At 39.2% G+C, this 23860-nt stretch overlaps 1 protein-coding gene across 1 annotated transcript in view; it reads right to left on the bottom strand.

Annotated features, from left to right (window-relative positions):
* LOC117511279 (mothers against decapentaplegic homolog 2) overlaps nt 1-22846 on the bottom strand; it is a 58659-nt gene extending 35813 nt beyond the window's left edge. Inside the window, exons 1-4 of the mRNA XM_034171290.1 lie at nt 22689-22846; nt 19469-19876; nt 17478-17567; nt 17049-17242 (exon numbers count right to left, since the gene is read on the bottom strand). Coding sequence (XP_034027181.1) covers nt 17049-17242; nt 17478-17567; nt 19469-19704 — 520 coding nt within the window. The 5' untranslated portion in view covers nt 19705-19876; nt 22689-22846. The remainder of the gene's footprint in view (nt 1-17048; nt 17243-17477; nt 17568-19468; nt 19877-22688) is intronic.
* Nucleotides 22847-23860: the final 1014 nt, after the last annotated feature.

The raw sequence follows: 23860 nt of genomic DNA, 5'->3' as shown, positions 1-23860 counted from the left end.
TTTGCAGCTCCTACTAAAGTAACTGTATAAAGCTACTAATGAAGTAACTGTAGCAACACTGTTCACACACATTGGTGGGGTGAGCTACTAGTGTAGCCACAGCTGCCCCGGGGCAAACTGACAGAAGCATGGCTGCCATTCTGCACCTACGGCCCCTCTGACCACCACCTCATTCATGCACAGACAAGGTGGGTTAAGTGTCTTGCCCAAGGAGACAACAGCAATATGCAGTTTTTGACTGGTTGGGAGCCAGATCGATCCACCAACCCTTCGGCCATAAGAAGGCTCGCACCACCAACTTAGGTATTACGGCCCCAGTAGTAGTATATTAGATTAGTGTAGATTGATGGTTCTGTAGTTTTTGCATTCATTCATGAGGGTACTTTAAAAATACATGGACTTATCAGTGTAGCTTCTGTGGTCAGAAGGATCCTGATCCTCAACTTTGTATCACATTATATGCAGACGCATGCCTTAAAACAGTGGGAATTGTTGCTTCAAAAGAGTGGGAAACACAATGTAACTTTACCTGACAGAAACACTAAAAATGTGACAGACACACTGCAGACAGTAAACATGTTATGTAAATTTTCATTAAATTATAGTTCGTTTTTTCTTATCTGTATATTAGGGCCCTGTCCCACTGGGGAGAGGATCAGTTGCGCATGAATTGAGTACACAAATTGCGGGCGTTCGTTGTTGTCCACAACAAAATGGCCAAAAATGACATATGTCCCAGTATGAATTACGGATATATTAATAATATATAGCGAATATATGATGAACAGTCACGTTTATAACGCATGTAGTGAGGAAACTGATCCGACACATTGAGATTATCACGGCAGTATTACGGGTGTATTATGAATGCATCGCACACGTGTTGCGCGTGCACGGCATCTGCATTACGGTCATACGCACTCGCTCCTTTCGGCATCACTATTCACACCAGCCTCTGGAGCATTTGCTGGACTTGGACAAGTTGATCACAGAGTTAATGTTCATTTTGTCATGCGAGGGTTAACTGTTCATGCAGAGCAGGAGGGGGGAAGCTGCTCCGGTGTGAGACGGTGTTTTTTTTTTTTTTTTTGAGTGTCACAGAAAACAGACTTCAGCGTGAGTTGTGGCTATAAACAGCAACTCTTCCTTTTGTTGGTGTTAAATAAAAGTCCTGGATTGCAGCAGGTACGTCTTTGTGGATCTACACAGCCGGACCGGCACTGACTGGCAGGTATGTCGCTTTCTGCCACATATAGTACTTTGGGTTTACGTGATGTGTTTGTTATGCATTCACAGATTGTCCGCAAATCAGCTGCAAAGCAGATGTAATAAAAATGCTTTATTTGTGGCCAATTTGTATGCATTGTATGCATGCTACAACCTGTTTTAGTTTGTGATGTGGACATGATGGGCACGCAATATATCTGGTTTACACACTGTCCCAGTCTGCCGCCAAGCCGCAAATCCCTGTCAGTTGCGGATATCAGCGGTTAACGGCAGATATACAGTGCATAGAGTAAGTATGTATTATGTATGAACTGAGTATATGGAGTATGTGAGGCGGATGTTATCCGCATTCAGATTTTTGAACAGCTCAAAAATCCTGGCTGCAGACATGCGTGCCTCTGCGGATGATCACGGATGTGTTCGGATGACGGCCGACTCATACAGGCATGTTACACGGATATTGCGGATGTTTGGCAAATATGGGCCAATTTTGTGCGCAATCCATACGCAAATCCTCCTAAATGCCAGTGGGACAGGGCCCTTAAAAGCCAAGTGGCCTCTGTGTGCTTGTGTGCCTGTATGCATGCATGCGTCTGTATGGCTTCATTCACAGAGAAACTGGGGAGCGCTGACATTTGCCGCTTGGTATGCTTATGCATTTTGGATCAAGGATGAACGCCACAAAAATGGTATCTGCTTGTTACTGGTACAATAAATTCCCTCCCATGAGCTCTATTAAACATCTATGCTCCCAACTTTGATTGCCCAAACTTCTATTGCAGAGTCTTTAATCTTGTATCAGAGTACAATAACTGCAATTTTTTTGGAGGCACCAGCACCCAGAAAAACAGTACTCTTTCTTTTCTGCTGTTCATGGTAGTTTCTCCAGATTGGATTATTTCCTAATTAATTCTAACCTAATTTCAAACATTATTAGTTCACCCTATCACAGCATATTAGTTTCAGATCATGCTCCACTCACTGTTAATATTAATTTAGGTCAGCCTATGCAACGCTACAACTGGAACTTTAACCCTTCACTTATGTCAGATAAATCTTTCTGCAAATGTATGAATGCAAAGATTTTCAATTTTTTACTTCCCAATGATAATAACACAGTTTCAGACTCAGTACTGTGGGGAACTTTTAAAGCTGTAATGAGGGGCAATGTAATTTTTTTCCAATCTTCAAGAAAGAGAGCAAGGTTAATGCATCTGTCTGCCATTGAGTCAGAGCTATCCACATTAGAATACACATACCAGCAATCTAAATAACCAGAAACCCTCAATTCAATTTTAAAATAAAAATGGAATACAATAAAATTCTCGGAGACCAGATTATTAACCACATTCAGCAACTTATGTGATAAGGCTGACAAGCTACTTTCAAGACAGTTAAAAGGTGCGCAAGCTGAAAGAGTTCCATGAGATATGTTCTCCCACTGGATAACTAATAACCAACCCAAAGCAAAGTCATGAAAGATTTGCCAATCACTTTATCCAACTGTATGCCTCAGTATCCAATTCAACTGAGAGTGATATTCACATGATGCATGTGACTCTATTTGCTCTTGCTCTTGCTTGCCTCTACTGGTGGTTGGCTCTCACTGCGGTATTGTATCACTTCCTGTTCCGGAGCACAGCGGTGTTTTTCTGTATCTGTTAGCTGTTTAATCTGCGCAGTTAGATTGATCTAGTTATCTAGATTACGATTTGTTTCCCAGTGTAATCTTTACGTGCCTTAACTAAAGCACTCCTTCTGCTGAATCACCTCTAAATTATTTACACATTATTCACTTTGTGTGTTTTTGGAATCCGCTAGCTTAGCGTAGCTACTAGCTCTTAGCCGATTTAGCATGGCGGCTTCTCCTGTCTCTCCCGCACTTTTCTGCTCTGGGTGTGAAATGTTTAGTTATTCCTCGGCCTCCTTTAGCAGTAACGGTACTTGTAATAAGTGTAGCTTATTCGTAGCTTTGGAGGCCAGGCTGGGCGACTTGGAGACTCGGCTCCGCACCGTGGAAAATTCTACAGCTAGCCAGGCCCCTGTAGTCGGTGCGGACCAAGGTAGCTTAGCCGCCGTTAGTTACCCCCTGGCAGATCCCGAGCAGCCGGGAAAGCAGGCCGACTGGGTGACTGTGAGGAGGAAGCGTAGCCCTAAACAGAAGCCCCGTGTACACCGCCAACCCGTTCACATCTCTAACCGTTTTTCCCCACTCGACGACACACCCGCCGAGGATCAAACTCTGGTTATTGGCGACTCTGTTTTGAGAAATGTGAAGTTAGCGACACCAGCAACCATAGTCAATTGTCTTCCGGGGGCCAGAGCAGGCGACATTGAAGGAAATTTGAAACTGCTGGCTAAGGCTAAGCGTAAATTTGGCAAGATTGTAATTCACGTCGGCAGTAATGACACCCGGTTACGCCAATCGGAGGTCACTAAAATTAACATTAAATCGGTGTGTAACTTTGCAAAACAATGTCGGACTCTGTGGTTTTCTCTGGGCCCCTCCCCAATCAGACCAGGAGTGACATGTTTAGCCGCATGTTCTCCTTGAATTGCTGGCTGTCTGAGTGGTGTCCAAAAATGAGGTGGGCTTCATAGATAATTGGCAAAGCTTCTGGGGAAAACCTGGTCTTGTTAGGAGAGACGGCATCCATCCCACTTTGGATGGAGCAGCTCTCATTTCTAGAAATCTGGCCAATTTTCTTAAATCCTCCAAACCGTGACTATCCAGGGTTGGGACCAGGAAGCAGAGTTGTAGTCTTACACACCTCTCTGCAGCTTCTCTCCCCCTGCCATCTCCTCATTACCCCATCCCCGCAGAGACGGTGCCTGCTCCCAGACTACCAATAACCAGCAAAAATCTATTTAAGCATAAAAATTCAAAAAGAAAAATAATATAGCACCTTCAACTGCACCACAGACTAAAACAGTTAAATGTGGTCTATTAAACATTAGGTCTCTCTCTTCTAAGTCCCTGTTGGTAAATGATAAATAATTGATCAACATATTGATTTATTCTGCCTTACAGAAACCTGGTTACAGCAGGATGAATATGTTAGTTTAAATGAGTCAACACCCCCGAGTCACACTAACTGTCAGAATGCTCGTAGCACGGGCCGGGGCGGAGGATTAGCAGCAATCATCCATTCCAGCTTATTAATTAATCAAAAATCCAGACAGAGCTTTAATTCATTTGAAAGCTTGACTCTTAGTCTTGTCCATCCAAATTGGAAGTCCCAAAAAACAGTTTTATTGTTATTATCTATCGTCCACCTGGTCGTTACTGTGAGTTTCTCTGTGAATTTTCAGACCTTTTGTCTGACTTAGTGCTTAGCTTAGATAAGATAATTATAGTGGGCGATTTTAACATTCACACAGATGCTGAGAATGACAGCCTCAACACTGCATTTAATCTATTATTAGACTCTATTGGCTTTGCTCAAAAAGTAAATGAGTCCACCCACCACTTTAATCATATCTTAGATCTTGTTTTGACTTATGGTATGGAAATAGAAGACTTAACAGTATTCCCTGAAAACTCCCTTCTGTCTGATCATTTCTTAATAACATTTACATTTACTCTGATGGACTACCCAGCAGTGGGGAATAAGTTTCATTACACTAGAAGTCTTTCAGAAAGCGCTGTAACTAGGTTTAAGGATATGATTCCTTCTTATGTTCTCTAATGCCATATACCAACACAGTGCAGAGTAGCTACCTAAACTCTGTAAGTGAGATAGAGTATCTCAATAGTTTTACATCCTCATTGAAGACAACTTTGGATGCTGTAGCTCCTCTGAAAAGAGAGCTTTAAATCAGAAGTGCCTGACTCCGTGGTATAACTCACAAACTCGTAGCTTAAAGCAGATAACCCGTAAGTTGGAGAGGAAATGGCGTCTCACTAATTTAGAAGATCTTCACTTAGCCTGGAAAAAGAGTCTGTTGCTCTATAAAAAAGCCCTCCGTAAAGCTAGGACATCTTTCTACTCATCACTAATTGAAGAAAATAAGAACAACCCCAGGTTTCTTTTCAGCACTGTAGCCAGGCTGGCAAAGAGTCAGAGCTCTATTGAGCTGAGTATTCCATTAATTTTAACTAGTAATGACTTCATGACTTTCTTTGCTAACAAAATTTTAACTATTAGAGAAAAAATTACTCATAACCATCCCAAAGACATATCTTTCTCTTTGCCTGCTTTCAGTGATGCCGGTATTTGGTTAGACTCTTTCTCTCCGATTGTTCTGTCTGAGTTTTTTCATTAGTTACTTCATCCAAACCATCAACATGTTTATTAGACCCCATTCCTACCAGGCTGCTCAAGGAAGCCCTACCATTATTTAATGCTTCGATCTTAAATATGATCAATCTATCTTTGTTAGTTGGCTATGTACCACAGGCTTTAAGTGGCAGTAATTAAACCATTACTTACAACAGTGTGGGGCACTTTGTGCATGATTCACTATGACACTATGAGGATTTTAGAGGCATGTGCGTCGGCTTACGCGGCTGATAAAAAACCATTATCCCCAGCGCCTGCAGCTACGCAGGACCTGAGAGGCTATTTTTGGAGCAGCTCTTGCGCACACAATTCCACCTGCTCTGTGTGCTGGACACTGTATATAAAATATTATTTGTAGTAGACTATAATCATTTTTCTGCCAAACATTGGATGCTGAAAACACCTCTAATCGCTTCTGCAATGACAGGAGACCATTTCATCTGGGTTTTTTCCTCCTGCTCCATGAGGAAACAAGTGTGGGAGGGGTGGAGGGTAGACCAAACCTGCGTTTGTGCACCAATGTCGCGCTACATGGCACTGCGTGGCTGATACAAGCTATTCGAGACTAATGACCGGTCGGTCGTGGCTCACTAGAGGCTGCTATGTGGCACATGTGGGGTGCAGAGAGGCCCTTAGTGGATACGTGATAATGAGAAGGTGGGTCATTCTTTGAATAATCACTACACACCCATGTGTGGCTCATTATTCAGGTCTTATTATTCGGTGGGACCGAGGCTTTATTCCCACCTCTGGTACTTTAGGCACAAAAACAAGCAAAGAATTACAGTGATGCAAGTGGGCCATGGGGGTTCTCCCCCAGAAAAATTTTAAATCTCAGATGCATTCTGGCACTTTTTCAAGTTTATTTATCCACAAAAAAACATTTTTGTTGGTTCAGATCAATTTTTTTCCACCCCAGTCTTTTCACACATTGTGGCTCAGAAACATACACTGCATAACTAAATGTATGGACACAGAATTATGAATCAGTCTAGAAATTGCTATTGCTTACCCATGCTGTGATTAACAGGCGACAGAGTACTAGGAGAGAGTTCTGCTGGAGAACCTGACATATGAAGGTAAAAAATAAATAAGTCATCACTACTTCTCACACAAATATATTTAAAATGAAAGCAGATGTAAATTATAGTTTTGATACATGTGGCTGCTTTAAAAACTCATCATTTCAATAAAAAAACAAACAAACATGCAAAATTTGTCCACAGTATCTTTCCTCTCCGAAACTTGCTTGTTGATGGCTCACGAAGATGAAACAGTACATAGCCAACACAGAGTAAAGTGGCTCACGTGCACAAACAGAGGCTGAGAAACAGCTAATCACAAGCAAACTACACACCAGATATGTACTTGTAAGGAAAAATAACCATTTATTGGGTTTGTGTTACTACAAACTCAAGAAATCAGTCTGTGGTGATTTCTAGACTGTCACCTTTTTTTGAATTCTAAAGTTTTAAGAGTCAGGTCACAAATAGCACTCATAACTAACATTCTGAAAGCTGAATCACAGAAATGTGACAGCTGTCTGGCTGTCAGAGACAAGAATGCATTTTTGAAGTCATTTTATGTCATCACAGTCATTCTCTCAGACTTAAAAACTAACACGAGCCGCAGTACCTGTGTCCATGCTTTGATTCATCTGTTGATCGCTGGCCTCCCCATCCTCGCTGATGTAGCCTGGTGGTGGAGTTTCTTTGAAAAAAATTAAAATATTCCAGTTCACTCATTCTCTGAAGAAAAATAAAAGTAAACCAAGTGAATTCACCTACCTAAACAATGCACGTCATTCAAAATCCTGTGTATACAACATTAAATGCTTACAGTGTCTTTTTTTTGGGGGGGGGGGGGGTCACACTTTTACCATCAACCCTTTGAGTGCTCAGCTTTGTCAATTGGCTGATTTTAGAGAAGTCCTCATTTCTGAAAAGTTACCTTTTATGACCCTAAACTGATAAAAAAAATCATATAACCATAACTTTTAGTATTATTATGTCGAACTTCTGATAAACAGTTTCACTTTTCACTGTTGGGTAAATCAAGGATCACAACACGTAAGAACGCACAAAAAAATTAATGAATAAAAAATAAAACCCCAAACACTGTCACCATCTTTCAAAACCTGTAAACACACGTATTAGAAGTCACGTTTTATCTCAGTATTATATACACAAACTAAAAGCTGCTGCTTTTTTCACACGTTTGAAACCCTGCAACTTAACCAACTGAAATACATCCCTTAATGCAGTGATTGGCAGAGTAAAAACATGTAGTAAATATAAATTCTTACCTGTTAGTTTCAGTGGGATTCATTGAAGAACTAAAACATCTTTTTTTTAATATCCAAAACAGTGTCTAAACGGTGACAAAAAGTCCCTCTGTACACACAGCTGCGTCGGTGAGAGCACCCCCCCCCAACTGAGTCGTGCCGATTAAATTATCCATCAGCCACAAAGAAATAAAATAATGTTAAAAGACTCTTTATTTGTGGTCAAGCGGACGATAACAGTGTAACGTTCAAAGTGAACCTGAACTACACTACTCACAATGCTCCATGCGTCGAGCAGCCAATCACTTCCTGCGCTTAATGATTATGTCATCAGCAAGCGACAGGCAGCCAGTCTGCCACAAATACACAACAGTAGTGATGGGATGAACAACACTGGTGCGTCAGCACTGTGCCGAGCACACAAGAGTGAAACCCCGTATTGGTGCGTGTATCACTTTAAGGAAAAAAAAAATCATGTGACCGAAACAGGAACTGTGTCGTGTGACTGCGCCGCGCCAAATTGTGTTTATAAGGAAACAAACTGTATCGACATGTTGCGGATTTGTTGGATGGAGTTTTGCTGTTGGATTTTTGCTTGCCCCACCTTGTTCCACTGACTTCATGGATCGTTCAAAGACGGTTTCCCCAGTCTGGAATAATTTGATAAGGTAAATCTTTGTTTACTGTTATTTTTCCAATTAGATATGTTTGTACTCCTTTACAATACTGGAAGAATAACCAGAAAACATATCCACCCTTTATCAACTCGCAGTGAAATGTTTATGCTCACCATCTTCATCTGTACCCTGTGAAAGAGGGTACAGATGAAGATTTTTTTCTAAGGCAGGGGAACTGGAACCTTTGTTCTCAGAAACCTTTGTTCCTCAATAAAAATGCATAAATGAATGTATTTGTAAGTCTTTTATTTTGCATGTTTTAACACTTAAGTTAACAAATTTCCATAGATTCCAAGTTACAAATTTTAACTCTGAATTTATTACAGACAAATTTGCTATATTTTACAAACCAATTAGTTTAGCATTTACACAAACAGGTTTTAATTAAATTTTAAACTCTTCTCATGAACAGCTTAACTCGACACACAAATTGAGCACATGAAATTATGCAATGATGAGATCATATTTTAAATAGGGGACTGGCGATTAACGATTTCACTTAGCTTTCCCATCTTTTCATTTTATTTACCTGCAATGATTTTAGAACTACTGCAGGGGTCACTACTGAGCGACCAACACAGTGTCAATACAGTGCCGACACAGTTTGTGTAGTGTGTCAATACACTCCTTGAGGTATCATCATCCCATCACTACACAACAGACAAGACTTAAATGTTTGATTTTAGGGTTTACAAACGTTTTTGACTGTTAAACTTTGCTTACTTTACCAGCAAAAAGTTATGGAACAATGATGTTTTTAAAACATCTGAAAAGCTAATCTGCTAGCAAAAACATTAGCTTTGATAATTATCTGTTATCGGATTAGCTGAACTGTGCCCACCACTGGACTAAATGCAAACTGCAATGGAAACTGTGGAGCCTTGAGACATTTTTTTAATGACTTCAAGTGAATTTATGTGATCTTTTAATTTTTGCAAGTCTTTTGTTTTATGCCTGTATGAGCAAACCTGAAAATAAAGTCCTGTGATTTGACCTTGAAGCTGTGATTCATGCTAAACAGTTACACCTGTCATATACTGCTAAATATCAACTCTGACTAGCATTTACTGTGGACGCAGGGCAGAAAGATAATGTCACAGGCAGTGTATGTGGCATGTCAATAATCTTAACATCAACACCACTCAGAAAAGCATTGGAATATTTTAGAGCTCTGTTGCAGTTTATTTACACATGCATTTCCTTTTCAGTTTGTGGAAAAAGGATTTTACAGACCCAGAGCTGGACTGCTAACAGTGGTTAAATATGACTAACTGTAGAGAGAGGAAAAAACTGATCATGTCTCTTATCAGACTCAGCACTGAGAGGAGTGGATAGAAAAGAGCTGCAGATTGCGCGTTTAATCATCACCCACATTTTCTCCCTTCATCAAGAACAAGATGAGACTTGCCTGGTATATAGTGTTTGGAGGTTCTATTCCTGCAGGAAAGTTTGTGTTCTCAGGTATGGAGTGAGGTAGTCATCCAGAGGGGGGAGTTCGTCAGGATTTCTGAGTGTCTTGGCACAAGTACAGGAGGCAGCACTAGAATGAAGGAAAGAAACAGATGGACATCAGATTAATAATAAATTAGACAAGTACAATTCAGAGGAAAAATGTACATCAATCACCTGATGAGTTAATTTTATTATATCAAATCTAGTTTGGTTTTAAAACAAACAAACAAAAAACAACACTAACAACTGACCTGGCTGCTGAAATAAAATCCAAACAATGACTAATGGGAACAACTTTATTACCTGAACTTAAAACACTTAACCACGGGTAGCTGATCTCCAGGTTTACATTTACCATATACAGATGACAGTTGACAATCCTCTTGTTTCAATTCTATAATCTTTTACTATAAAAGAATTAGTGCTGGATGTCTTCCTCACTTCAAGCGCTCAACAGTTTTTTTTTTTTGTCATTTTGAGCAAGGTATCAAGCCGACTGGAGCAACCAATTCAAAGAGATAACCCGACAGTCTGGAAACAGTCTGGAAATAGTAGTAATTGTCAGGCGTTGTGACAGCATGTCTGACACCAGTAACAAATAGACCCTAAAAATCAGCTGCATTTCCCCTGCAGATGAGTGCAGAGCTGCTGCATGTCCAGACAACAGTATGGGCTTTTTTTTCCTAAGATGTATATATCCAGAAATTATTAATTTCTTATAATGTTTCTTAAAACAGACTAAAGAACGTACATACTAATTTCACAGGACATTTGTTCCAAATCTTCACCCCTTTAATGAACACCAAAACCCTTGACATTAGTACGTACGGGAGGTTCTTAAAAACCATACATCCTCGTAAACTGTATTCATGATTTCCTGATCTTGAACAGGCTCTGGACATAAAGTGGCAAGGCCTGGTTATTAGCTTGTACAAGTTGTATGGTGATATAATCCACTAAATCTCTAAATTTCAGTAATTTAAAGTCATACAACAGAGAATGCGTTGGCTCCAGTAAGGTTTATTACAGATGATTCTGATGGCATGTTTTTGTAAAAGAAATACATGATGGTATTTGATTTGTAAGTGTTAACCCAGAGTTCGATACAATATGTCATATATGGTACAATTAAAGAATGATATAATCTGAGTAGCCCATCCTGGGACAATATGTCCTTGACCCTGTACATGATAGCGATAGATTTTGACATTTTAAAATTTTATATAATTTATATGAGTTTCCAGCTGAGTTATGTCAATTATAACACCTAGAAATTTGTTCTCAGTTACTATCTGTATTTCCCTATTGTTAATGGTTACACTTTACATTTAGGCACAAGTTTATTTCCAAAAATCATACATTTGGTTTTCCCAAGATGAAGTGACAATTTATTAGCATCAAACCAAGCCTTAAATTTATCCAGTTTGTTTACCACCGTGTCCAGAAGCTGTTCAAGATTATCACCACTAGCAAAATACAGTTGTGTCATCTGCAAAAAGAACACACCTCAGTACCCGTGACACATAACATATATCATTTATATATAAAATAAATAAAGGACCTAACACCGAACCCTGGGGCACCCCACATGTAATTTCCCGAAGTTCGGAATCAATGTTATTGTATTGAACATACTGATACCGACCATGTAATAACTATTTTATCCAGTCATATGCTAATCCTCTGATTCCATATTTTCTGTAATTTAGTTAGCAATATTTCATGATTGACAGCGGTCAAACGCTTTCTGTAAATCAAAAAAAATACCTACTGTATATGCTTGTTATCGACTGCAGTCGCTATATTTTCCACGAAATCCATCAATGCATGTGAAGTAGTCCTAGATTTTCTAAATCCATATTGTTCTTCACAGAGTATCTCATGCTTTAGTAAGTAATTATCCAGTCTTTTTACAAAATTTTTTTCTAGTATTTTAGAAAATTGGGGTAAAAGTGAGATAGGTCTGTAATTTTGAAAAAGTGTGTTTGTCACCAGTTTTTAAAACAAAGGTATTACTTTGGCTATCTTCATCTGTGAAGGGAATTTACCAAAACTTAATGATATATTACAAATATAAGTGAAAGGTTTACTATACAATCAATGATTTTTTTCAACAAAGCCATATCCAAATTATTGAAGTCCTTTGATTTCTTACTTTTAGAATTCTGCACCAGATCAATTATTTCTTTTTCATTTGTTCCACCAACAAACATTGACACAGATTTATTAAATGTTATCTTATTTTTCAAAAGATTAACGCTCAATGAATCAATATTACTGACAAGATTTTTACCTACATTGACAAAATATTCATTAAATGGTCAGCAATGGTCTCATTATCTTCTATCACAGTATTATTGGAAAGAAAAAAAGGATAATCTCTACCATTTTTGTTCTTTTTTATTACTTCATTAAAATATTCCATGTAATTTTTTATATATTCTGATTTTTAACAAGTCACTATAATACTTTTCTTACTAAATCTCATAATATGAATTAATTTATTTTATATATTTTATATTTACTTTCAGCTTCCTTTGATCTCGAGTTTTATAAATTGTTTATACAGTAAGTTCTTCTTTTTACATGCCCTCTGAAGACCCTGGTTATCATGGTTTATTGCTGTATCGTTAGTAGTATATCTGTTAACAAGAGGACAGTGTTTATCGTATAACTTAGAAATGATAGAAAATAAAAACCATCATAAGATTCATCAACATCATCAACATAATCATTCCAATTCTGGCATAATAAATCCACCCTTAAATTAATCAACAGTTATTGGTGTGACATTTCTACTCAATCTATTACAATCCTTTTGAACACTCGATCATGTGATGCAAAACAGTAAATACTGGCAGGTGATCACTAATCATTTACCAGGCAATCCCGCACTGAGATTACCAGATATGACCTTAGTTAAAATATTGTCAATAAGGGTTGTTGAATTCACAGTTATTCTACTGGATGAATGATGGTCGGAAATACTCCCAAACAATATAAAGAATTTATACATGAAGTGGTTTGTGGATGATTGTGAGGATTTAGAAAATCGATATTAAAATCACCACAGATAAATAAATGTGAATTCTTATTTATTTTGTTGTACATTCCCATAATTACTTCTTCAAAAGTATCAATATTTGCTCCGGGAGCTCTGTATAAACAACTAACAACCGTATTTTTTGAATTTATGGATGTAATTTTAACCGTAACACATTCCATGATATTATCAACTGTGAATGACATATTGTGAACTAATTTACAGTTGTAATCAGACCTTACATATAATGCCACACCCCCGCCTCTTCTCTTCTGTCGATTTACCTGAAACATTGATAACCTTCCAACTGTACAAGATCTTGATTGACATCAGTTAACCATGTTTCTGATATAGCGATCACTGAAAAACTTTTTCTAGATGTATCTAAACAATCATTATCCTTGAAAAATTTCGAGAAAGACTTCTACTATTAAAATGTATTATTGAAAATCTCCATCTTTAATTTTATAATCATAAATTGTTCTTCTGTAAAATAATTACATTGTCGCTCGATATTGTCACTAAAAAAAGAATCTGGATCTGATTCAAGTTCAAAATGGCGAGAGGCAGGATGACTATAATTAAATGTTTCCAAACAGAGCTCCTTGGCAGAAATAAACTGATTATTAACCGTGTTCATTATATTATATACAGATTTTCCTCCATCATCACAATCAACCAGTACATTTCTTTATGTATTACTTCACAACTTACATCAGTTAAATTTACTAAGATCATGTTCATCTTTAATCCATAAGGTTTTAGCTTCTTCAGGTGTTCCATTTAATTTAATATAAACTTTACAGTTAAATGTCCATGTAGCCTGTATCTTGTTTTGTTTTCTTAAAAATCGTGCCTGTCTTGCTAAATCTGAATTTTTCTTGGTCAAGTATTCATTTATATATACATTCGTTCCTTTTAAATTCTTTGCTTGTTTTAGAATTGCAATCTCTGTTTCCTGTTGTAAGCCTCAATAATATGACTTTAGGTTGATTTTGACCTCTCCGCGGTAAAAGGTGACTACTATCGATATCATTAGGGTTTATTAGAATTCCTTTGTCCTTCAAAAGTGAAATCACCTGTTCCTCTACAGAGGAAAAAAAAAAAAACATAAATTAAGGTGCCAATAAGTTCTTGATAAGTGATTAGAAGAGATTAAAATACTAAAAACCAGCAAGCGCTCAAAGCACAGATAGTGTAAACAACATAATTATATAAACTGTAAATGTAGCTGCTGCAACAGTAGTGCAGAGTGATTACTCACTCACTTTAATATACTCAACAAAAATATAAATGCAACACTTTTGGTTTTGCTCCCATTTTGTATGAGATGAACTCAAAGATCTAAAACGTTTTCCACATACACAATATCACCATTCCCTCAAATATTGTTCACAAACCAGTCTAAATCTGTGATAGTGAGCACTTCTCCTTTTGCTGAGATAATCCATCCACCTCACAGGTGTGCCATATCAAGATGCTGATTAGACACCATGATTAGTGCACAGGTGTGCCTTAGACTGCCCACAATAAAAGGCCACTCTGAAAGGTGCAGTTTTATCACACAGCACAATGCCACAGATGTCGCAAGATTTGAGGGAGCGTGCAATTGGCATGCTGACAGCAGGAATGTCAACCAGAGCTGTTGCTCGTGTATTGAATGTTGATTTCTCTACCATAAGCCATCTCCAAGGCGTTTCAGAGAATTTGGCAGTACATCCAACCAGCCTCACAACCGCAGACCACGTGTAACCACCCCAGCCCAGGACCTCCACATCCAGCATGTTCACCTCCAAGATCGTCTGAGACCAGCCACTCGGACAGCTGCTGAAACAATTGGTTTGCATAACCAAAGAATTTCTGCACAAACTGTCAGAAACCGTCTCAGGGAAGCTCATCTGCATGCTTGTCATCCTCATCGGGGTCTTGACCTGACTCCCAGTTCATCGTGTAACCGACTTGAGTGGGCAAATGCTCACATTTGCTGGCGTTTGGCACGTTGGAGAGGTGTTCTGTTCACGGATGAATCCCGGTTCACACTGTCCAGGGCAGATGGCAGACAGCGTGTGGCGTCGTGTGGGTGAGCGGTTTTCTGATGTCAATGTTGTGGATTGAGTGGCCCATGGTGGCGGTGGGGTTATGGTATGGGCAGGCGTCTGTTGTGGACGAAGAACACAGGTGCATTTTATTGATGGCATACCGTGACGAGATCCTGAGGCCCATTGTTGTGCCATCCAAGAACATCACCTCATGTTGCAGCAGGATAATGCACGGCCCCATGTTGCAAGGATCTGTACACAATTCTGGAAGCTGAAAATGTCCCAGTTCTTGCATGGCCGGCATACTCACCGGACATGTCACCCATTGAGCATGTTTGGGATGCTCTGGACCGGCATGTACGACAGCGTTGTACCCGTTCCTGCCAATATCCAGCAACTTCGCACAGCCATTGAAGAGGAGTGGACCAACATTCCCCAGGCCACAATTGACAACCTGATCAACTCTATGCGAAGGAGATGTGTTGCACTGCATGAGGCAAATGGTGGTCACACCAGATACTGACTGGTATCCCCCCCAATAAAACAAAACTGCACCTTTCAGAGTGGCCTTTTATTGTGGGCAGTCTAAGGCACACCTGTGCACTAATCATGGTGTCTAATCAGCATCTTGATATGGCACACCTGTGAGGTGGGATGGATTATCTCAGCAAAGGAGAAGTGCTCACTATCACAGATTTAGACTGGTTTGTGAACAATATTTGAGGGAAATGGTGATATTGTGTATGTGGAAAAAGTTTTAGATCTTTGAGTTCATCTCATACAAAATGGGAGCAAAACCAAAAGTGTTGCGTTTATATTTTTGTTGAGTGTAGTACAGATATCAAAAGCACCTGCCTGAAGGCACACCTCCTGTGGAATGTTTTAGGATCTATAAATGTAAGAATATTACCATCAGCTGTTCCTTTAGTACAATCCAGATATATGTCACAGAGCTCAGCAAGCATTTGGGAAAACTACAGAGTATAAAGTGACTTTTAACCCAACAAGGACTTGTAATGTTTTTCAATCACTGAAACGGTTTTTTATACACACACACACACACATATATATATGCATACATACATACACACACACACACACCCACACACATATATATATATACATACATACATACACCCCCCCCCCCCCCCCCCCCAATTCCAATGAAGTTGGGTGCTATGTAAAATGTAAATAAAACAGAATACAATGAATTTCAAATCCTCTTCAACCTATATTCAATTGAATACACCACAAAGACAAGATATTTAATGTTCAAACTGATAAACTTTATTGTTTTTGTGCAAATATTTGCTAATTTTGAGATGGATGCCTGCAACACGTTTCAAAAAAGCTGGGACAGTGGTATGTTTACCACTGTGTTACATCACCTTTCCTTCTAACAACACTCAATAAGCGTTTGGGAACTGAGGACACTAATTGTGTGTATCATGATTGGGTATAAATCACACCACACACACACACACACACACACACACACACACACACACACACACACACACACACACACACACACACACACACACACACACACACCAGATGTGTGACTTCCTTCCCAAAGGAAGTCCAGTAACAGGTGTTTAATTATGATGTGAAAAAACTACACGTCTACAGATTATTTCTGTTTTTTGCCTGCATCCTGCACGCAGCACATGTGAATGAATCCAGAGCTTTATACATATTTGGCTGCTCAATTATTTTGATGCAGCTACAGTTTAAGCTAAAACTAAAAATACAATGCAGATTGTTTTCTTATTTTGAAAATCGACAGTAAAGTTTTGGTCCTATAAACACAGGACCTTGTTATGAAAACTCATATTGTGCTTGTGTCATCAGGGAGAACTGCAGCACCACAAATTACTTCCTCTGGTTCAAATAAACTGATATACATCATTGTTAGTAAATATTTTTTGATGAAATGACCCAATCTAGTTGGACACACTTTGCAAACCTAACTGACAAAAGACATGACTATTTATGATTTAAAAAAAAAAAAACAAATTTAAACAGACAACACCATTATACCTGGAGTCTCCACCCTCTGGTAGTGGTAGGGGTTGATGCAGACTTCATCCTTCTTGAGGTGGAAGGCATACTCGCAGGTTTCAATAGCACGCAGTTCATGGTGGCTGTGAAGGTCCGGCCATCGCCACAAGCGGCAATAGATAACATGAGGAAGCCCCTTTCTGTGGGAGACCTGCAGGCGTCCATCCAGGGATCTAATTGGGCAGCAAACCAGGAGGTTGTGGTGAGACAGGGACAAACCGCATAACAAAGGAGGTGATGTGAAAATGTTGGGTTAACAGACAACATTATCGAACCAGGGGAGAGATCAAATTCACTGGTGGAAAGAAGTAGAAGCATAAAGTGTTCTTGACATCAGTCACCCCCAAATCTATGACAATTCTCCCACATCAAGCTTGTATGCAACACCATACAATAGAGGATAGTCACCTGGTTTGGTCAGGGTAGCTGAATAGGCCTGATGTATCCCACTGTTCTATCGTATTTGGTGTACTCAGTCCCCATATTTCAGAGCAATTGCTGTGCACAGAGAAAACAGCAAAACAAAAACAAAAAAATGATAAACATAGGACATGGCTCATTCAGAAATATCAGTGTGGATAGTGCAAACATTAAAAGGTCTCTTGTTTTTGGAATTTAATAGGGGGGGAAAAAAATCATTTGCAGGTGAGGCAATGAAAGATGAAAACTGCAAATAAGAGAAGCCTTTTTGGACAGAGTCAGAAGAGGGAAATATGGAATTTACCAGTGCAGTGTGAGCTCATAAAACAGTACAACTAGATCAGAGAAAATAAAAGTGGCTCAGTATAGTTGTTCATGTCAACGGCATCTACCTTATCTACAGACACACAGTGAACACACAGCGGCACAAATGGAGACAGAAACACTTTCAGTCAGTCTCAAAAAACTCAAGAACCAGGATGGAAAACAAAACAAAAAGCATGAAATGAGGAAGAATGATGAATACAGTTTCTTCTGAATAGCAGGACAAGAAGAAATTTTACACATGATGTGATTAAAAAATATATAATAAGAAAACATCTAATAGAATCAAGTGGGATCTCATCACCAATTAAAAGCACTTCGTGATAGGGAACAGAACTTATTTTGTCAGAGAGCCGGTTAATGATATGAATCTTTTTCCGACTCAGTGTTGTGATGTTTGCAGACTTTTCTGCCAAAAATATTTGATCCATGATCGAAATATAAACAGTGTGTGGACTGCAAAAATTTTATGACGGGAGAGGAAGTGAAAACATACAAGTGACAAATCACAGCCTTTACAGTCTCAGTTGTTTAGCAGGTGCCTGGGTTCGTAGTCCCACAGAGGGCTCCGATCTAAAACGGTTGTCTTTGGTTCATCAAGCTCAGGGATTTGTGTGAAAATTAACACCATATTTCAGTGAAGGCAGCAAGCTGCATTTTGTTAATAATCACCAGATCTGAATAAAGGTCTTCCTCATTTAGGCACCAGGTCTGAGCAGTTTGAAAAAAAAAACAAGTGCCCGGTCTTTTAATCACGGAAATACAGTGCCTGCTTTCCTCAAATCGGCGAGTATCAGTGATGAACGTCATTTCGTACCTGGGGATGTTTAGAGGGTCCGGCACATGCGAGGAGCTTTTAATGGAAATGCATTGTGGTCAGACGGGACGTTTTGTCTGATGTGAGCAACAATCAGTTATACAAAATCTGTTATATACAGTGTTTATTACATGGAAAACCACATAAAAGCATTAGGACTTTTGCTTTTGTCCAGTGAGTGCAAATATCCGGTTTATATGATGACTGCTTAGGTAAGTTTTACTGCGTGAATATATATATATATATATATATATATATATATATATATATATATATATATGTGTGTGTGTATGTTCACAACATTTTTAGTTCATAGCCCAGTTTCTCTGATGGGTGGAACATGAAGAGTTACATCCTTTCCTAAGCTCAACTTCTACAAGAAGATAATTTCATTCACATTGACTGGGCCACTATCTCCACAAACACAAGTGCAGCCAAGAACAATTCCCACGAGATAAGCAACCAGTTATCTAGAGACACAAACATCTGATGTGGTATTACTGGCACATCCGTGTTAAACAACCATGTTAACACAGTGTTCCCAGTGAATACAAGTCTGGACCATCAAGGCTGGCTGGCTGATAACAAGAACATCCACGCACCCTATGAGTACCACCTGACTGCAATACAAAACATCTTTAAAAACTGAACAGATTTTCTGGACTGTACAAGGACTCATTGTTTTTACTTTAACAACGTATGTGCCACTGTGTATTCTAAATGACATCCCCAGTTTTTATGGCACTTATAGCTAGAAAGACTACATGAGGCAGAAGTGTGACGCTTGCTGGTTCTCTGTCCTTAGCTTGAATGTTTATGAAGTGTTGGAGCAGTATACCTGGGGATGGTGACACACTTTGTGTTGCAGTTTTGTGTGGTGATGGCTTTCTCTAGCTCATCTAGCTGCCCAGTCTTCTTCAGCTTCTTTACTAAGCTCTTTACCGCCTTCTCGCACCACTTCTCTTCCTGTCCGTTTGGTTCTGCGCCGCCCGCACCACCTGGACCACTGGTCGACTTCTTCCAACCAAGTAGCCTCTTCACCACAGGAGGTGTGAATGGCAAGATGGAGGACATCTTCTGCTAGCCAAGCTGAGATCCTCCAGGAGTCAGCGCACAGTCATACACAGAGGCGGTGGTGACCTGGAGCTACAGTTTGGGCCGTTGCTCTGGTGGGGCCAGTCTACCAACCAAGGAGGCACAGGGTGGAAGCCAGAGATAGTAGGATATAGCCAAAAGTAGTGGACACCTTAGGAGAAAGACACAGTTTATCAGTACAAAACAGAGTCAAGATGATCCCAGCTAGGCAGTCAAGATTCATACACCATCCAACATGTCTGTGAAAAATGCAATCATCTATCCACTGTCTTTTAGTTCCCTCCAAATGGAGAAGTTAGCCTCATTTGGGGTGTAAAGCTTACTCAAATTAAAGAGATAGCTATAATCACATCTCCATCACATTATGCAGAAAATTGTTCAGCATTCAAAAACAAATTTACTGTTTAATTTACTCCTCCTCAGTTTCAGCGTGCACAGTCCTGTTTCTGTACATGCACGCTCCTGTTCTCGTGGTGTGTGCGCAAGCCCTCTGCAGCTACACTCAATCACTTACCTCCTCTGTGTCTCCTCCTCTTGCAAACACTCCCACACTTAAGCTACTACATCTAACCTGCCTTAAATCTTAAAGTTTTCCATTATAAAGAACATGAGACACCGCCTTTAACCTGAGTTTTTAGTTACTTTCCTTGAATTGAAGTAGCATCTACATCTATATTATGTCATGGAAAGCTAACAACTGTTAGAAGCTCCACATCCAGACAGCAAGTAAGTTCTTTCGGCTTCTCCATTCCTCCACTCAGGGTTGTCACAGCAGATCAGATATGATCTGCTTTTGATTTGGCAGAAGTTTTACACCCTTCCTGCCACAACTCAATGGGCAAGGGTGGTCTTGAACCAGAACCTTCTACTTGAGAAGCAAGCACACTAAATGCTTGGCCACCATGCTGCCCGTCACAACCAGACAGTCAATACTATTATACCAAAACCAACAGCACCTGGCAACTGAAAAAAGTCTGCTGCTCCAGCACTGTCCAACATACAAACATATTTACATGCAATACCCGAGTCGATACACTTCAGGAAGTGGATCTGAGCCACATTAGAATTCTGATACGGTACAAGACGTCTATCTGTACACAAAGCCATCAAGGCATTTTGGAAGTGACCATGCACAACTGCAGAAACTGGACCATATTGGACAAATTGTTGAAATTTTAAGACTGTGCATTTCAGAGAGATTACGCCTCAACCCATTTCAGAGAAAGTGACTTGTAATGTGGCTAGGTAGGTGAAACATAATTTTGAACCAGTTTCTGGAGCACAAAAAAAAAAAAAAAAAAAAAAAAAAAACCCTCTTTTGTGGTTCATCTTCCAAGATTGCAAAGAACAAATCCACAGTCTAGGATTTTCATACAGTTGAAGGTAGTTTGGGAGGGAGCAGGGGCTTTCCCACTCTCTGGCTCCATAGTGGTGGTGAGTCTGTTGTAGTTATACAACCATGATGCCAGCGTAAACAGCATGGTTTTCACTGCCATGGCACAGGACGTAATCAGCCAACCTATCACTAGAATGTCTAAACTTAAGGGGGGGAGGGGGGGGTATTTTGCTGCAACTTTTGGCCATGCTGATTCCACTGCCTGGTCAGTTTCATTGTGGGCTGTGCTCAGATGCACCACACACACAGTGAAGCAAGTGAAGTGAGGTTGGCATGTTACTGCATGCTAACAGGTGTTTTTGTTGACTGCTGGATAATTCAGGCCTCAAATTTTGGAAGAAGTAGTCCAAACAAAGTTTGTTTCAAAGCCACCCACCACAGCACTGGTGTGGGAATGAATGTAAATGGGCTCCCCATAAAATATAGGTTCACATTTTGCTAGTTATGTAATTATGACACGACAAACCGGTATATCGACTATTTAAAGCCATTTTGGGCGCAACTTTGTAAACAGTCTGATAGTCTAGGTTTTTTTTTATTATTTATACTGTATTTATTTAGGATATTTCAATATTTTTCCCCACATTTCAATTACAATGTCAAAATATTTGAAAAAACAAGTTGCATAAAACTTTTATAATGTCATAATATCATTACTAAGTATTTCATCCAACAAAAATAGTTCTTGGGACAAGCCTAGTTAAGAAAATTTAAAAGCATCCAAATATAACTTGGCCTTTGTGTTAAAATCTGTACAAACAAGTTTATGACTATAACTATACACGTACACAGTAAAATCACCAGTGCAAAACTAACACTGTTAAATTAACACTGCCAGTGTACATACGGTCCTACTCTGGTTAGAGTGGAAGTGACCAGTGACAACACTGCTGATTTTACTGTGTATGTATTAATCATAAACTTGTTTGTAAACACACACACACACACATGTAAGTAAAAAATATAAGAGTGAACAAGTCTGTTCTCTAGAAGTTAGTCATTACCTGTTTATCAAATTACAGAGAACTTTTTTCTTTGTGGCTTATATGAGCTGTGGATGTTGTGAATGTGTCCAAGAGATTTGAGGAGGCCAGCTGCTGAAGTCAAATCAGAACTTTTCTGGTCGTACGAAAACTTAAAGAACACTTATGACTGACACAGGTTAACTTCGGTTTCACTGTGAGTTGACATGTTCATGCTCAGCTGCATGACAAACAGCAGAACGGAGGCGCTCATGTCGTTAGCACTGTCAGCTAACGTTAGCTCACCTAAGCTAGCTGCCATGAATCCTTTTGTTGTGATCCGGAGCGCACCAGTCTGCAAGATCGTCAAATCAACATGTAATATACATATCACTATGACAAACACCACATCAACTTGAATGTTATGCCTGAATTTAAATCGTGTGATTAGACATTGGGGCCAAATACGACAAGAGATAAAAATGAGTTAGCAACCTGGACTAACTCCTCCAAACTGAGCCTTGGCTCCCGCTAGCTAACGGACCTGAGCTACATGTCCCACACAAAACAACATTCTCCAAAGTGAGATGAAAAAAACTGTTAACCTTTTAAAAGCCTTTCAAGAGTTACTCCAGTCCTACGCTCCAGAACTCCACGTTTGCATAAACAGATGCTCTTAAACAAATAAGCAGCGGAACTGTTATTTTGCTGCAGCGAATGTTGACAAGGCTCGGAAGCTACTTGTTAGCCCCGTTAGGTTGACCGGAAACAACACGACAAACCTGCTGGCTAAATACAACTTCTTAAACCCGCCTACTAAAAGAGATGATTGGGGGAATTTTAAGTTAGCCACGCCTTATCATATGAAGGACGTGTGAATTTTGTCCTAAGATTTTAAGCATCCTGTGAGAAAATACCTGCCAATTTCTTGGTTTGTTAAAAGGATTATTGAAAAAAAAAAAAAAAAATTAACAAGGTCAGTAGGCCTGTTTAAAAAAATGTATTCCAGTAAAATTGGTAATTCCCTCCTAAAACTGTATTCGGTGAGCTCAGTACCATAAAATGTGAAGTAACTTGTTAATGGTGCTTTTAGACAATAATATTGTCTATAGGGTGTCCCAAAAAAAATATACAACATTTAAAACACTTGGTTTGACCCTTAAATGCTACAAACTTAATCACTTATGTTTCTTTTCTACTTGCTGAGACCCTGAGGTTTATGTTGATGCCAAGCAAGACTCAGGAAAATGCCAAGATTAACCAAACTACAGCCAACAAAAATTATTGAGTTTTGGCACCAGACCGAGTGTCAAACAGTTGCAGCAACTTTATGCTAGACTGAAAAAATGCAGAGCCAATATTGACATTAGTATGAAAAACTTGAACCTTTCAGCTTTCTATCCAGCCATAAATTTATTTCCTAGACATATACTTTGACCATTTTCTTTGCTGATAAAATGTTGCATTTTTTGGGGGGGACACCCGGTAAATTTATGGAGCGCTTAGATTTATAGAGCGCTTTTCAAGACACCCAAAGCACTTTACAAGTTGCATTATTCATTCACACACAGTGTTGCCAAAGTAACTTTAAACATTTACTTTATTAGTTACTATCTACAGTTACTTCATAAGTAGCTACACCTGCTGAATGTACTCGTACATCCCCAATTCCAATGAAGTTGGGACCTTGTGTAAAATGTAAATAAAAACATACAATGATTTGCAAATCCTCTTATATTCAACCTATATTCAATTGAATACACCACAAAGACAAGAT

Source organism: Thalassophryne amazonica, chromosome 5 (genome assembly GCF_902500255.1).
Source record: "Thalassophryne amazonica chromosome 5, fThaAma1.1, whole genome shotgun sequence".
NCBI lineage: Eukaryota > Metazoa > Chordata > Actinopteri > Batrachoidiformes > Batrachoididae > Thalassophryne > Thalassophryne amazonica.
This window is presented reverse-complemented; position numbering and strand designations above follow the sequence as displayed.